This window comes from Acomys russatus, chromosome 14 (genome assembly GCF_903995435.1).
Source record: "Acomys russatus chromosome 14, mAcoRus1.1, whole genome shotgun sequence".
NCBI lineage: Eukaryota > Metazoa > Chordata > Mammalia > Rodentia > Muridae > Acomys > Acomys russatus.
Window position 1 is genome coordinate 60,527,980 of NC_067150.1, and position 15,391 is coordinate 60,543,370.

At 46.5% G+C, this 15,391-nt stretch overlaps 1 protein-coding gene across 3 annotated transcripts in view; it reads left to right on the forward strand.

The window, feature by feature from the left end:
* The window catches only part of LOC127198672 (nuclear receptor ROR-alpha), a 195,191-nt gene that overhangs the window by 153,339 nt on the left and 26,461 nt on the right, over window positions 1-15,391 (forward strand). For all 3 annotated transcript variants that reach the window (XM_051156736.1, XM_051156735.1, XM_051156734.1), the window contains exon 2: window positions 9,464-9,549. Coding sequence is in view for 2 of the 3 variants with exons in the window: in XM_051156735.1 (XP_051012692.1) it covers window positions 9,464-9,549 (86 nt within the window). In the remaining variant the exon portion in view is untranslated. The remainder of the gene's footprint in view (window positions 1-9,463; window positions 9,550-15,391) is intronic.

Below are 15,391 nucleotides of genomic sequence, written 5' to 3' on the forward strand. Positions count from 1 at the left end.
CCACCTTATGGTCACAGCCTATCAAGTCTCATCTTGGTAGCCTGCTTATTCTTTCTTTGAGTGCCACCAGGCCTCCCCACCAAGGGGAAGTGGTCAGATATGGGGCACCAGAGTTCATGTCAGAGTCCATCCCTGCTCTCCGCTCAGCTGTGGAGAATGTGCTGTCCATTGGCTAGATCTGAGAAAAGGTTAGATGTTTACTGCACGTACTGTCCTTGGTTGGTGCATTAGGTAAAACCCATTTCTGTGTCCACAGATTTGGGTTGGCTTTTTTTCCCCCATTTGCTTGTGGAGTTGATTCATCAGGTATGTTCTTTTCATAGCGTTGTATGTGGCCATTATTTAAGAAGCTTCCAAATGGAGACTCACGATTATAAAATGGTTCTAGCTTGCTGTCTACACAGGCAGGTGGGTTGAAACAGGGGTTTGGGGAAGGGGTGTTTGCTGTAAAATGGAGGGGTTTTCTCTTGAGCTCTGGGTGTCATAACTGTGCTTTAATCTTATTCGGCGAGATTGGGTCCTGAAATGCAGTTAAGAGCAATTCTGATGGCTCTAATTGGGCAGACCCAAGGTAGGCTTTCCAGATTGGGCCTCGTCAGTGAAGACAGTCTTCTCTGCTGTTGTGGGGGGGGGGGGGGCACAGATTCTGAATGATGACAGCAAGAAGCTGACCCCTGTCCTTGGCTAGAAGGAAAAGCTGACTTAACCTAAATGTGCTGTGAATGCTCTTGCCAGAATATTCTTCCTGGGGAGAACTTGGACTCTACCTTGAGTACAGTCTAACCAATGAATAAAATGGATTAATTTCCCCAACAATATGAAATAACATTTAACCCATACCAAAAGATTCAGCAGGCATGTTTTTTTTTTCTTTTTCTTTCTTTCTTTCTTTTTTCTTTTTTTTTTTTTTTTTTTTTTTTTTTTTTTTTTTTTTTTTCCTTTCTTCCTAAATGTCCCTCAACCTGGAGTCCTAGGAAATTTTTAGAATCTTCTAGTTCACTATAAACTCTTTGAAGAAGCTTATTCTAACTGGGAGTCTTGGCAGAATCTCTAGTGACCTTTTTTTCTTAGTCTCTAATTTCAATTAACACCACAGATCCATGGCCACTGATGTGCTCTGTGGTTGACAGGGATAAGCTTTGGGGAAACGAGAAAGGGGTTTATATTTGCCATCTTACTGGCTTCCTCTTTTCAGCATGGTGGTGGCGGCGGCGGCGTTGGTGGTTACTCAGCGTCTGGCCCAGTTCAAGAGCAGAGTGGCATCTTAGCAAGCATTATCTTCTCGCTGGTCAAGTCATGTTGTTCAAAAGATGTAAAGGAGTCACTTAGACATCTTGTGTCTGACTGTGTAGATGGAGAATTCTAGAGAGACTTGGATATAAAAGTCAAAGCCTTCCAGTACTCCGTGGCGGATGTGACGCCCCTCTTGGTGCATAGAATGCCCCTGTCTAGGGAGGAGCAAGCTCGTCTGGATTCGGCTTTTAGCAAAGACACAGATGCACCAGGGAATGCGAGTCGGGTTTTCTAAGGAAAGCTCACTCTGGCTGGGATAGAAACATTCCAAGGGATTAGTGTCCTGTCCCCATTGCCAGGACTGCCTGTGTCCTCACAGAAAGCCACATGAGGAGATGGCCTGGCTTCCTTACTCTTCAGAGATTCCCTGTATATGTAGCTAGCTCAGCTTTCTCTGAATTCACTCTGGGATACTCTGGCCTACTGTTTTTAGCACATCATCCAAGTTCTAAATGTCCGCTTGTGCTCAGTTTTAATAATTTGCAATCTTTGTCATTTGAGGTAGAGATGATGTCTATGTGTATCTGTCTGTGACTCTGTCTGTGTATGTATGTATGTATGTATGTATGTATGTGTTTAATGGGTGTTTACAACTATGTCTTGAAAAAAATATCATTTTAAAAGGCTGCTAAGGTTTAGAAGAAACCTCAGTCAGTGGGAAATTTTTAAGAAGTGACTTCATGGACCAAGGACATAGGTCCATCACAGAGTGCTTGCCTAGCACGCACAACACACTCTGTCTCTCTCTCTCTCTCTCTCTCTCTCTCTCTCTCTCTCTCTCTCTCTCTCTCCTCGCCTCTCCTCGCTCTCCCTCCTCCTCCGCTCTCTCTCTCTCTCTCTCTCTCTCTCTCTCTCTCTCTCTCTCTCCCTCATTCTCTCTCTCTCTCTCTCATAATAGGTACATTTTAGGTCTTTCAAGGACAAGGGAACAGAGAAGTGCATGTCTTTGTTTTGATGATGCACCTTGATGGGGGCAGGGGCCATCATTTGAGTCCATTTAAGAAACTTAATACTGAACCTTGGGATGTCTGAGGGTCACAGGATCGTGGACTGTGTTTACCAAGTGGACATCATGGTCCAGCCCTGATTAAACCATGTGGCTCAGTGACTTCGCTGTGACTTCTCCATCTTAAGGACCTTTATACTCCAGGTTGAGACTGCCATAGCGATGCCCATCATCCCTCAAGAAGCGAAGGACTTGAAGCTTAGGTTTGTCTAACCCACAGGTACAAATTACAGCCCCGTGGCTTTGTGGTTGGACCCGTTGTGGGCAGGGAGAGCATGGCGTCCTGGTCCCCGCCAAGCTTCCCAAAGCTTCCTGTTTATACAGGGTTTTTCCCCCCCTCATCTTCAAAGAGGGTTAAAGGCGTTCATTTTACCACAACAGCCTGGGAGGTAAGATGTATTCCCGTTTTATGGGTGGAGGAAGTAGAGGTGTAAGTGACTTACCTGAGGCCACCCAGGGAGTCGGGTGGCCGAGGACAGGTTTGTTAGCAGGGCTGGTATTGCCCCTTCTTGGCTGGCTGGATCTCCAGCTTTCTCCCTGCTGTCATTTGTTCTTGAGAGCAGCAGACACTAGTAACAAATCCGTGGCATCCACCATAAACCAGGATAGGAAAGAGATACCGTGTGTATTTGTGTGTGCATCTGTCTGTCTGTCTGCCTGCCTGCCTGCCTGTCCACTAAGCTCCAAGTTATCTAAACATGAAGGAGATTTCACAGGAACCCCGCACCCCATCCCCACCCCCGTCCGTAGAGTGGGGATGCTAACAGTTGCCTCCTTCAGGGATGCTGTGCACATGGAAGCCAAAACAAGCTAATGAGGTCAAAAAAAACTTTGAAAACTACACAGAGCTCTGTAACTCTCGGCTGTCATTAGTGCCGCTTGCCAGAAAAAAAAAAAAAAAAATGGCGATGAGGCTGCTTATGGAAGGGGCGTTGAGGGGTAGGGCTTTCCTAATTAGAGGTCTAATTGTTTTGGTGAATCTGTGGCAATGATTTCAGTACTGTCATGAAAGAATCCAAAATCAAGGGAAGAAAAGACGGTCTTCTGGGGAGAGCTAGCATTCTGGGTAGTTATATATTTAGCAGACACGATGGCAAAACAAGTTGATGATGAGTTGTCGGAGTGTGCAGCTGGACCATGGCACATGTCGCGGGGTGTTGGGGGGTGGTGCAAGGAACAGAGCCACACTGTATTCCAAGTCACAGGCCTGGGGTGACAGGCTGCTGTCTGCCCACCGAGTGCTCAGTGACCTTCAAGGGTGGCTCAGTCCTTCCAAGGCAAGAGGGACAAGCCGTTACCGCTGGGCTCCTTACCTTTGCCTGTAGTACACTTACACCAGACCCTTCTGTAAATTGTAGTGCTGTGGATGGCGGCGCCATGCTTGAGGGAATGGGGTGAGTAATAAAACAACCTCATCTGAGCAGACCAATCAGAAGAGGCCTCCTCAGCAGGACTCACAGGTCCAGTTCAAACTTTGGACCTTGGACCCCTCTTTCTCAGCTGGATGCCCCTATGCATGGTGCAACCTGCACAACCAACTTTGGAGGCCCTGAAAACCAGAGGGGCCAAAATTGCAGAAGCCTGGGGTTCCCAAAGGCCTCCCAGGCAACTCAGAGGCTGTGGGCCATCCGGCCTTGACACCCAGGCCAAGCTGCTGTGCGCTGCCATGCAGGGGCCTTTAATACCCCAGCAGTTTTAAACTGGGGATAAAATAAAGTGACTAATCCACAAAGGACTCAGCCATTTGACTAAAAATAAAATCAAACGCCTTAGGGTTTTCCTTTTTAATCTTTATTGGTTTTTCTGCTTACAAAAGTAATACATGCTGGTTGTAAAAAAAATTTTTTTTCAAATATTAGAGGATATGGAACAGAACAGGGAAAATGTCCTCCACACGCTCGGCCTTCCAGGAAGGGGAGGGGGGGAACACCTCCACAGATTTGTGCAAATGACGGTTTCTTTTCCAAGCAGATCTTTTCTGATTTTTTTTTCCCCACAATACAAGCAAAATTGATTAGCAGCCACATGTGTGACAGATATAATATCATAGCTGCACCCATGGTTTGGCCCCTAGCCATTTTCCCCACAAGCCAGAAGTCACCCTAAATTAAAGATAGTATGGGTGCTGAGGAGAGTGCTCAAGTTGGTAGTCTTTGCCTCATCAGCAGAAGAAGCTGACTTGAGTCACCCCCAGCATCTGTTAAAAACTAGGTGGGGCAGGGAGATGGAGACAGAGAGAGAGTCCAGGTCTAGCCATATTGGTAAATGCCAGGTTCAGTTAAAAAACAAAACAAAACGCCAATTTAAAAATATACAGTGGAGAACCATGGAAGAAGAGACCCACCATCAACCTCCAGCCTCTACATACACGTGCATACGTGTATACGTGTGCACCCATATAAACACAAAGTGTGATGTGCAGATGGGCTACAATGAAAAATGATTGGTATAAGCCGAGTTCATTTTTTTCTATGAACCAACAGAAAAGCTACCCACGTCCCACTGCCGTTTGTGACATACTCTGTCGCTGCAGCTTAGCGCTGGCATGTGTGGTGCTGCCGTGGCGGCCAGCGTGAGCTGCCTTTTACGGTCCTCAGGACATAAGCAGCTTTTCTCTATTCCCCGACTTTGCAAAGAGCTTAGACTCCAGAGGATGGAATTTCATTCCACTATAAGGCAGGACTCCTTATCAACAACAACCACCACCACCAGTAGTTATCAAATGTGAAGTCTAAGACTCATGCAGTGTGCGCCTGAAGAGGACACGTGTATAAAACTGACCGTGTGGAAACAGCTCTGAGCGGCCACTGTTTGCACACTATCCCAGCAAATCTTCAGCTGGGAAGCTGGGATCAGAGGGGTTAACGGATGTGCCTGGGTGTAAGAATTGGGAAACCTGAGGTGAGTCACAGGGAGCTCAGACATCCCATCTGGAATTCTGCAAAGTAGACCGGATAGCCTAAACTCCGAATGGTGGGTTTTTTTTTTTTTTTCCAGCTATATGCTCAGCACATAATTCCCAGGAAAGGCTTCTGGAATGGGCTCCTGTAGCATGTAGGCTTGTCTCAGTTACTTAGGTAGTGTCTCTTGGTCCTCTGTTGATGACCATGTACCAAGTGCAAGCTCACTGCCCTTTGCTGTTCAGATGAGTTGTTTTTATTACTTTGGGTGTATATAGGCTCCAGATGTCCCATGGCACAATTATGAAGGTCAGAGGACAACTTTGCAGGAGTCTGTTCTCTCCTTTTACCGTGTGGGTCGTAGGCAGAACTCAAGTCATCTGATTTGGTGTCAAAGGCTGCCTCAGCTGTAGATTAGGAGCCTGTGGATAGTCGGCATGCTGGCATTACCAGGCTTCCCGCCGCCATTTGTCAGCTCCAGGCATCTGCCTCTGCAAGTGTCGTGATCCTGCCTGAACTAGAGTGTGCAAGAACAAACCATGCAGGCAGTAGGACTGGGGGAAAAAAGTGGGCAAACAAGCTCCCACGGTAAGATTGTTCATTGGAAGGCTAATCTGGGACCCCGCAGCCACACCTGGCTTCCAGTGGTCTGCTGCCATACGGTATTGACTGAGGGATGCCAGGTCAGTGCATGTACCTGTGATTGTCAACCTCAACAGTGTCTGACGGAGCTCATCTTCTGGCATGCTGGCTGGGTTCATGTGTGGAGTGGACACAGGGCTGCGACGCATCTTCTGGCATGCTGGCCGGGTTCATGTGTAGAGTGGACACAGGGCTACGACCCATCTTCTGGCATGCTGGCTGGGTTCGTGTGTGGAGTGGACACAGGGGCTACGATGCGTCATTTGTGCTAACACCGTTTGGAGAAGAGCTTGCTTCCTGGTTGAAAGTGGAAAAGGCAAAGGAATCTTTTTCATTCCCGTTAGAATGAGGACTTAAGTTGGCGGCCCATCCTTTTGAAACATCTAGAAGGTGTTGACTGTGGTTTCCTTCTCTGGGACCCGTTTGTGCGTCGGTTGAAAGCAAGCAGGGCTCCTGCGTGCTGGGGAGCTGGAGAGATGAATAGGTGCCTTGCTCCTGGTTGCACATGTTCGCTGTGAGAACGTCAACACGTGTGATCAGGTGACATTCAGGTTGGCTTTGCAGTAGGAACAGGTGCCTTTTCCTCATCTCCCAAAGAGCACTTGGGCTGAAATTAATTTCAGAGCTAAAACAGCCATGCAGGGGGGGCGGTTCAGCTAGCAGACAGTTTAATCCGACCCAACAGAGGAGCTGAACGGTGCCCTGCAGACAGCCTTCAGCGGACAGCCTTCGGTCCCTGCCTGTGGAGTTCCGGGAGAAGCTTGCTGTGACTAGTTCTGATTCTTTAGCCCACATAAGTGCATGCTGAGGTCTAGGGAAATGGCTCAGTCTTGGACAGACAGCCAAGTCTGTGTGAGCCCATTTCAGTCTTAGCTTTGTGCAGTCAAGTCAGCTTGGGTTTGGATAGCTTTGAGATCTGGAAAACCCGATGAAGACCAAAGGTGCCGAAGCTGACTCAGGCCCCCATCCCTGACCCAGCAATGCCAGACGCTGGCTGGTTGTGCTGCCATTAACTGCTGCCTTTCCCCAGCCAGGCCGTGAGCCATTCCAAGGTGATGGTATTAAAACAGGGATGATACTTCTAGCCCTTGGCCATGTCGTGAGCAGACCACCAGACCTCCCTGTATCCCATTTAAAGCAATCCGAGAGCCATCTAAAAGCATTCTGAACACTCTCCGAACTCCCACTTTCAGCCTCAATTCCTGCCCCGAGCCCCAAAGCCCAGCAGCAGAATTCACACCCCCTGCTTGATTCACTGTAGTGTTACTTAGTGTCCTCAGGTAGCCTGGCCACGGCCTTGGGATTCTTACACAGAACTGATATACATCTCTCCCATCATTAAGACTGAAGACGGTCTGGTTTCTGTTTTGCATCTGTGTGGCTGTATATGTGTGTACATGCATGTGGAAGTCAAGGGTTCAGTCATATGTCTTTCTTAAGCCCCCTCTACCGTATTTCTATACTGAGGCACGGTCTTTCGTTGAACCCAGCACTCGCCAGTTCCGTTGATCTGGATAGCTGGCTTGCTCTGGGGAACCTCTGGTCTCTGCCTCCCAAGCACTGGGATCACAGACTGGCTGCCTTTGTTTCACAGATAAACTCTGTTTAACAGGTGGACTGAGTAGTGTCATGGAACCATTCTCTTCCGCACAGGGCAGGGGCACCAGTTCTCATTGATTAGTTCACATATATGAGAACACCCAGGCTGGAACTGTGGGGTGACGGCACTTTTTGGATGCCTTTCTCTCTGCCACTTGTCTTGAAAGGTGTTGAGCATAATTCTGCCTGGTGCTGCAGATTGCCTTCTCCCCTGAGTCTAGTGAAGATATTGAAAGAAACGCTCAATATGAGACCTTACCCTATATCCCTCAACGAAGTCAGGCAAGGCTGGAAATGGGATTTTTTTATTAGGACAACTCTAAACATTCTAAGCGGCAGTAACACCATTATGAGGCCGTGGGCCTCCAGATGGCATAAAAGAATTTCAGTGAGATTTCAAGCAGTGTCTAAATCTGGGCAGGAGAGATGCCGCGATGGTTAAGAGTGCCTGCTGCCCTTCTGAAAGGACCGGATTTGGGTTCCTAGCACCGATGGTGGACACGATGCTCTCTTGTGGCTTCTGTAGGCACCCACTGTCACACGCACGGACCCAACTAGACCCTGGATGAACAAACATGGCATGCAATGGTGAAAAAAAATTGATAGGAAAGAATCCTCTTCTAGAATAACTGGAAGCCACCACAATACTTCTGTTTGTCTTCGCAGGCTGCATAGTTTATAGTGAGTTTTAATCCAGGAGCTTTGTGTATTTGGTATATATCCAAAGTCTGTGGTTACAGAAAATCTCTCTGGATATATTTCATTAGAAGAGAGTAGTGCCCCCTCCCTTCCTCTCTCCCTCCCTCCTCCCCCCTCCCTCGTGTGTGTGTGTGTGTGTGTGTGTTGGTGTGTTGCATACATCACACACAAGAGTTCCTGGATGGGACCATTGCTTTCTGGGAGGCATAAGGCTACCTGGACGCTGCATAAAATGAAACTCACTAGGGCACTTGCTTTACTGTCTGCGTGTATAACTTGGTAGATAACGTGCTCTGGTGATATCCAACGGTGAAAACTTTGGAATGCAAATGGAGCACAACAGAACATTCTAAGCAAGCAGGGGCTCATCACCACCATGGCAGATCAGCCCTGGTCTCCACATTTCACATAGAAATCCTATTTAAGAGATGAGTTAAATGTGGGATTTCCCCCCATGTGTTGTATTCTGTATATTTCAGTTTTCAATTCTTTTTCTAACTCTACTGGAAATACAGTGTGTTTATTTAGAGATATGCCTGGCCAGGACTTAGAACGCTGGTATGATATCTTAATCATTTGGTTTTCCAGAGGCAAGCAGCTTTAAATAATCAATTGCATAAAAATACGTGCATGATGCACCAAAAAAAATCAATTTCCATCATAAAAAAAAGTCCAGACGCAACCTCTCTTGTTTGGCAAAATTCATCATTATTAAATTCAGACAGGATATTAACTTTATGGCTGAAAGGTTTTGGCTGTTCAGAGATGAACTAATTTTGAACACATGGCAACTACATTAATGCTTTTAAAAGATGAGTGAGGAGCCCCTTCCTATCATACGTAACCTATTAATATTTTGAATTGAATAATTTTCCTAAGTAGACCTGACTTTTTGGGGGTGTATTTTTCTCTACCAGTCCAGAGCCACATGCTCAGCCAAGACAGATTTATGACCTTTTAAAAATAATGATGGAAAATGAGATGGGGTGGGAGGGGACACATTTTAGTATCTGCTTTGCTCTGAGGCCTAAACTGCGAACTCTCTAGTTCTGGAAGCCTTTGAAATGCTGATTCCAGTCTTCTTGTGGGCTCTTAAACACCTTCTCAAATGACCCATTTTAATAACCCGAAAGCTATTATATAACGAGCAGCCATAATTTAGTCCAGGGCTCTAGGGGGACCCTCACAGTTCAGCAATGAATAGTTAATGCAGGATAATGTTTAGCAGGTTATTAGTTTTCACTATACAAATGCTGATCGGGGAACGCTTTTATAAGGTGTTTAAAAGAAAATGTAATTAACTGGTTGCATGCTTCTGTTGCAGCTCAAATTGAAATTATTCCATGCAAGATCTGTGGAGACAAATCGTCAGGAATCCATTATGGTGTCATTACGTGTGAAGGCTGCAAGGTAAGCTATTTTAATTGTTGTTGTCTCTATTCATGTTACAGGGCATAGTTGCGATTTCTATTTTTTTTACTTGCAGTCTGCCTAAAAACTCAGCTCCTTGAGATTCCAAGTGATGATGTCAGGGCGTGGCCAGCACTGTGTTGTTAAGTTACAATTATTGCAGTTACATATACTTTACTCCTCCCCTCAAAATATCAGCAGAGTAAAGAGCCAGGGGTCAGAGTCAGCTGCACTGGTGCGGTGATACCTCTGGGGCTATTAGCATTCCATGTGCAAGGAGGAGGACTTGAGTGCAAAGCCCCATGGGAAAAACCCAGGAATGGCCACTCATGCCTTTTACCCCAGCTTCCTGGCCAGCTAGCCTAGCTGCAGCCATGAGGCCCAGGTTCAGTGTGAGGCCCCCGTCTCCAGGGAATAAGACTGAGTTACAGGGCGGACACTAACACCCTGTTATGCCCTCCATGAGTGCGCATACACCAGGGACCCCTGATTGCCCCTTTTGTTGGACTTATGAGAAGATATTTCTAGTCAGTCTCACATGGATGTGACTGTTGGTGTCCGATGTTAATACACCTGGCCAGGTTATAGGAAGAACTCAGCCTTCCTCTTGGTGTGCCCCTTGTCCACATTGTTTGAGACATAGCTTAGCCTTTTAATGACTCAGCTTTATCCACGGCACCCACCCTTCCCATCTATTGGAACTATTTCAGGAAGAAGGGGGTGCTCTTAAAGCCCACAATACAGAAAAGTGTCATTTGAATCTAAATAGCATCTTCATTGTTACCGTTGGGACCTTTTGTACAGCATGAAAACAGAACAAGCCTACTATGAGAGTGGAAAACAAAGTAACAGATGAAATGCTTAGCCTCATCAGCCCAAGACCACGCCAAACTGTTACTCGCACTTTGCATTTCCATTGGTTAAAATTTAAATTCTTCTGCCTGGGTGGGAAGAGTCTTGAGCCAGGGTTAAAACAGCACAGAGTGAGTGGCAGAGTTGCTATCTGATGCAAAGACTTGGGAGACAGTTACGGCCATGCCTAAATCAACCCTGAGAGTTTGTTAAGATGGAGGGGGAAAAAAAATCTGTAAATTTGGTTTTATTTCCTTTAGTGAAAACTAGAATACATGGTATCATAAGATAGGAAAAAAATCCCCTGCAGACATATGTAATGGTTGAGAGATTTGGGGGAGACTAGCCTCATAATTCTTTAAATTCCTTTCACTGCTAATCATAATATCACTTGATGATTTACATATAGGTAAGTACATCATCTAGACTGCAGGCTAATGAAGATGGATTTAAAAATATATATATATATGTATTTTTTGGGGGCAGGAAGATGGCACGCAGGAGCCTTGGCATGCATGTGGAGATCAGACCATGTGGGTCGTAGGAGCTCAGGTCATCAGTCTTGGTGGCAAGTCCTTCTACCCACTAAGCCATCTGACTAGTGCAACACTTGGGGCTTTTACACATCACCAAATCCTTTTGTACTTTTTTTAAAAAGCCACCCACCTTTCAGAAGTGGGGAACTTGTTACTTGAGGGGAATTTTTAGTTATTCATCTCTGTGGTAAAGGCCTCGTGGCACTAGATTAAAGAAAGAAAGAAAGAAAGAAAGAAGAAAAAGAAAAGAAAAACTATGCCTCTTTCTTTCTTCATCTGGCCTTTCTGAAATAAATTCCTTTAAAAATGAAAAACTTGGGGCTGGAGAGAAGGCTTAGTGGGTAACACGGCTCGCTCTCAAAGTATGAGGACCTAGCATCTGTGTTTTTTTAAAACGAAAGGCTGGGCATGGCCGTGTACACTGTAACCCTGGCATTGACAGGGCCTGAGCCAGGCAGAGGCCCAGACCTCGCTGCCCAGCCGCCCTAACCGAACAGTGAGTTTCAAGTTCAGTGAGAGTCCCTGCCTCAGGTAAGAAGAGCGACAGGAAGACACCCAGCGTCCCCTCCTCTGGCCTCTGCATGTGCCACACACATGAGAAGAAAGTTGAAATACTAACCTAGCTATGCAAATGACCTGTCTGGGACTGCTGACTCAAGTTCAGCCTCTGTGTCCCCAAAGTTATGTCCTTGGTGGAAGCACCAGTTCCTCCCTTGTCCTTAGAGCAGTATTTGCTCTGTTGTGGTCCTCAGCAAATCTGACCATTGTACGTGGCGTGTCTCCTGGTGTGCCTGGTGTTTATACCACCTGCGTCCTTGCATTCTGCCCAAGAAGCTCAGTAGTCCCTGTGAGTCGGTCAGCTATGCTGCTTTGGTTCTATGGGTCGAGCAGTATCTGGAAATTGAAATTCAGGGGCGAGTTGGGGGTGTGACGTGTGTCCTACGCCTTAGCAGTTTGGAAAGGCCCGTTGGTAACACGGTAATAATCCAGAATTGGCAAAGTGCCGATGCCTTTACACATGCACAGTATACATTTAAGGTCCAATATTTATTCTAGATAAAACGAAATGCAAACAGTAAGGCTGGCAGCAGTTGCGATCCCACTCTATCTAGGCACCCTTCCACCCCTGTCCATGTGGCACCCCCGTGGCACCCCCACGCTCCTCTGCTCAAGTGACCTCCCACAATGAACACCACTAAGCCACTCCAGCATGACTTATTCAATGCTGTACAATGTTAGGAGCTCGGTTTTTGAGGGGATTCCAGCCCGCTCTATCTCAGTTTCTGACTGTAATAATTTTATCCCTAGTTATAGCGAAGTCAAGAGACTTCAGCCACTGTCTCTAATTATCACGTTCTAACCAGGTGGAGGTGATCCCACCATGTCGAAGCCTAAGTGATTTCCTTTCTGGCAGTATAATTACACATAGCAGGGCAAACCCGCGTGGCATATCATAGATTTGGAATAAGGAGGGGGTTAGAAAATGGGCTGTGTTGTTGTATTATACTTTTCTGTTGCTGTGATAAAACATGACAAGCACAACTTACACGGTTTTACGGGGTTAGAGTGTATGATCAGCAGAGTGAAGGCACGGCAGTAGGACATTCACGAGCCACGCCCCCCCCCTTCCCCTGTGATGTGCACCTCCTCCAACAAGGCCACGCCTCCTAATCCAAACAGTTCCACTAACTAGAGACCAAGTATCCAGACCTGTAAGTAAGTATGTGTGGGCCTTTCTCTTCCCCCACCCCCGGTCTCTGAGACAGGGTTTCTCTGTGTAGCATTGGCTGGCCTCGAACTCAGAGATCCGCCTGTCTCTGCCTCCCTGAGTGCTGAGATTATAGATGTGCACCACCATGCCTGGCTTGGGCTATTCGCATTTAAACCACCACCATCATTTTCTGAGCTAGCTGTTTTTTAGGTATATTTTTAAATCAATCTGAAATCATAAAGAAGCCATAGAATGTGATCATAGTGCCCCGGGTAGGCAGTTATTTATGGGCTATCCGCGGTCTAGTCTTGTCCTCTGTAGCCATTGGCACTTCATGCCAATGTTCACGATAGTAAAAGCAATACTAGAACTCTTCCTTGGGGCTATGTGCCCCACTGTAAGGAATCCAAAGGTGTAGCCAACTATATCCTCCCTCAGTTGGTGGCCCATCTGTACTGCACAGGGCAAAAAATAACTGGGTGTAAACTCACCGATAGCAGTAGATGAGTCTGAGCCTGGTTCAGTTCCACGTGGGGCCAGGGACGGCATCCTGGGCTAAGAATTCAGGATAGTGAGGTGGCCAAGGTGAAATGGCCAGCACTGGGCAGCCTCGGTTGTGTCCACTGTATAGCCCACGTGAAAGGGAACAAGCACCGCTCTCTGTGGACAGCGCAAGGGAGCGAGGACTATTATGCTGAGACTTGATCATCATCTCAAATGTGCCCTAGTTGCTCTTTGGAAAGAGTAGGACAGCAGCAGTAATACAGGGGTTCTGCTCTGTCAGGAGATGTTTCTGAACTCCTGGAACCAAATCTGGTTGAAGCCTTGGTGAGAGTGACCAGCCAGTGGGAAGCGGAGATTGGAAAGGATAGCAGAAAGACCTAGAAACAATGCTTAGGGCTGTAGATCGAACCCTGAGCTTCCATCCTACCAAGGGAAGAAAAGGGGTATTCTGAGGACTGTGTTCATGGTTACGGTCTGCCTCTGAGAGACGGTCCCACTGCCACTCACTCCCATTTCCCATGTTCGTCACGAGGCACAGCAGCTCACCACATAATGGAGCACTTGGCTCCGTCACTTACACCTACCTTTTTTTGTTTGTGAAGTCCTGTAACCACTTAGACTTTTTACCTGTACACTTTCAACTCCAAGATTGCTTTAAGATGTATTTGTATGGGTGCAGGTACCTGTGGAAGTCGGAAAAGGGTGTCAGATGCCCTGGAGCTAAAGCTACTGGATGTGGGCACTAAGAGCCAAACCTGGAGCCTTTGCAAGAGCAGACACATTCTAACCACTAAGCTATACGTTCTTAATTTTATTATACAATCTAGTACTGGGGATAGTAAATGGGTATCTGATTATATTTAAGACCTTCTGCTCTCCATAAAAATACATATAGCCAAGCCAAGTATAATAGCACATGCCTTTAATTCCAGCACCCAGGAGGCAGGTGGATCTCTGTGAGTTCAAGGCCAGCCTGGTCTACAAAGTGAGTCCAGAACAGCCAGAGCTATTACAGAGAGAATTCCTGTCTCAAAAAATACAGGAGTAGGATTAGAGAAACCCTATCCCGAAAAGCTGTGTGTGTGTGTGTGTGTAACGTGTGTATATACAAATATATAAATCATAATATAATTATATGTGACTCATTTATCTGAGACTTATCAATGATTTATAAGCTAAGTTGGTGTCCTGTGTGAAACTTCCTCTTCCAGTCACAGGAAATTTTACAACCATCTCCTCATACAAGCATTCTTGTACACTAACTATAGGAAGGTTTCTAAAGGTATTTAGAATTAGGCGTGGTGGCGCATGCCTTTAATCCCAGCACTCGGGAGGCAGAGGCAGGCGGATCACTGTGAGTTTGAGGCCAGTCTGGTCTACAAAGGGAGTCCAGGACAGTCAAGGCTACACAGAGAAACCCTGTCTCGACGAGATGTATGGAGCATATAACATGGTCTTTTTCTCCCCCTGAGGAAATTGTCAAAGCATGTGGAACTTTGTGCTTGGCTAGAAAGAGACTTGATGAATGTTTCCATCTAGGCCCTAATAGCTCTTCATGAATTCTGCTATTTTTTGTTATTCAATTGTAAAAAAGTCACTATGACCCTTAATTTTGTTCTGTATCATTTTAAACACTGTTTTTATGCTCAATATTTTTACTTTTAATGCTTTAAAATGCCTAGTCCTGGACTGGAGCTCAGCCTTTTAAAATGAAGACCGGGTTTGAGGAAAGCCAAGCTGTTACTTCGCCCTTTGGCCATCTAAGTTTTTCATTGTGCTGTGTTAGGGTAATGGGGTGGACAGTGCGCCTCCGGCTTCGTCTCCAGCACCACAAAAACAAGGGATTTGTCCTTTGTGTCTCCATAGCTAGTGCCCCGTCCTCAGCTCACAGCCACACTAGGTTGGAGGCAGTGTGGTAGATAGAATCCTGCCATATTTCCAGAAGGTTCTCCTGTGGGTGTTGAGCGCCTTTTTCTGGCACTGGATCCGAGAATGTTGGAGCTCAGGTGCTGGCAACATCCACACTTACAAACGGGACACGCGTGGTGAGGTCAGCTTCCAGTCAGAGCTCACTGGCACACACACAGTTGCACAAGGAGGTGGAAGCTGGGGCCTCTGTACAACAGCTAATTGGTGCAGACTAAGGAACTGAATCCCCTTCCTCCTCTACTGCTGTTAAGGAGGAGACTGTTATTCCTGCCTCTTCTGCTCCCTGACATCAATCTATGGACGCCCTTTA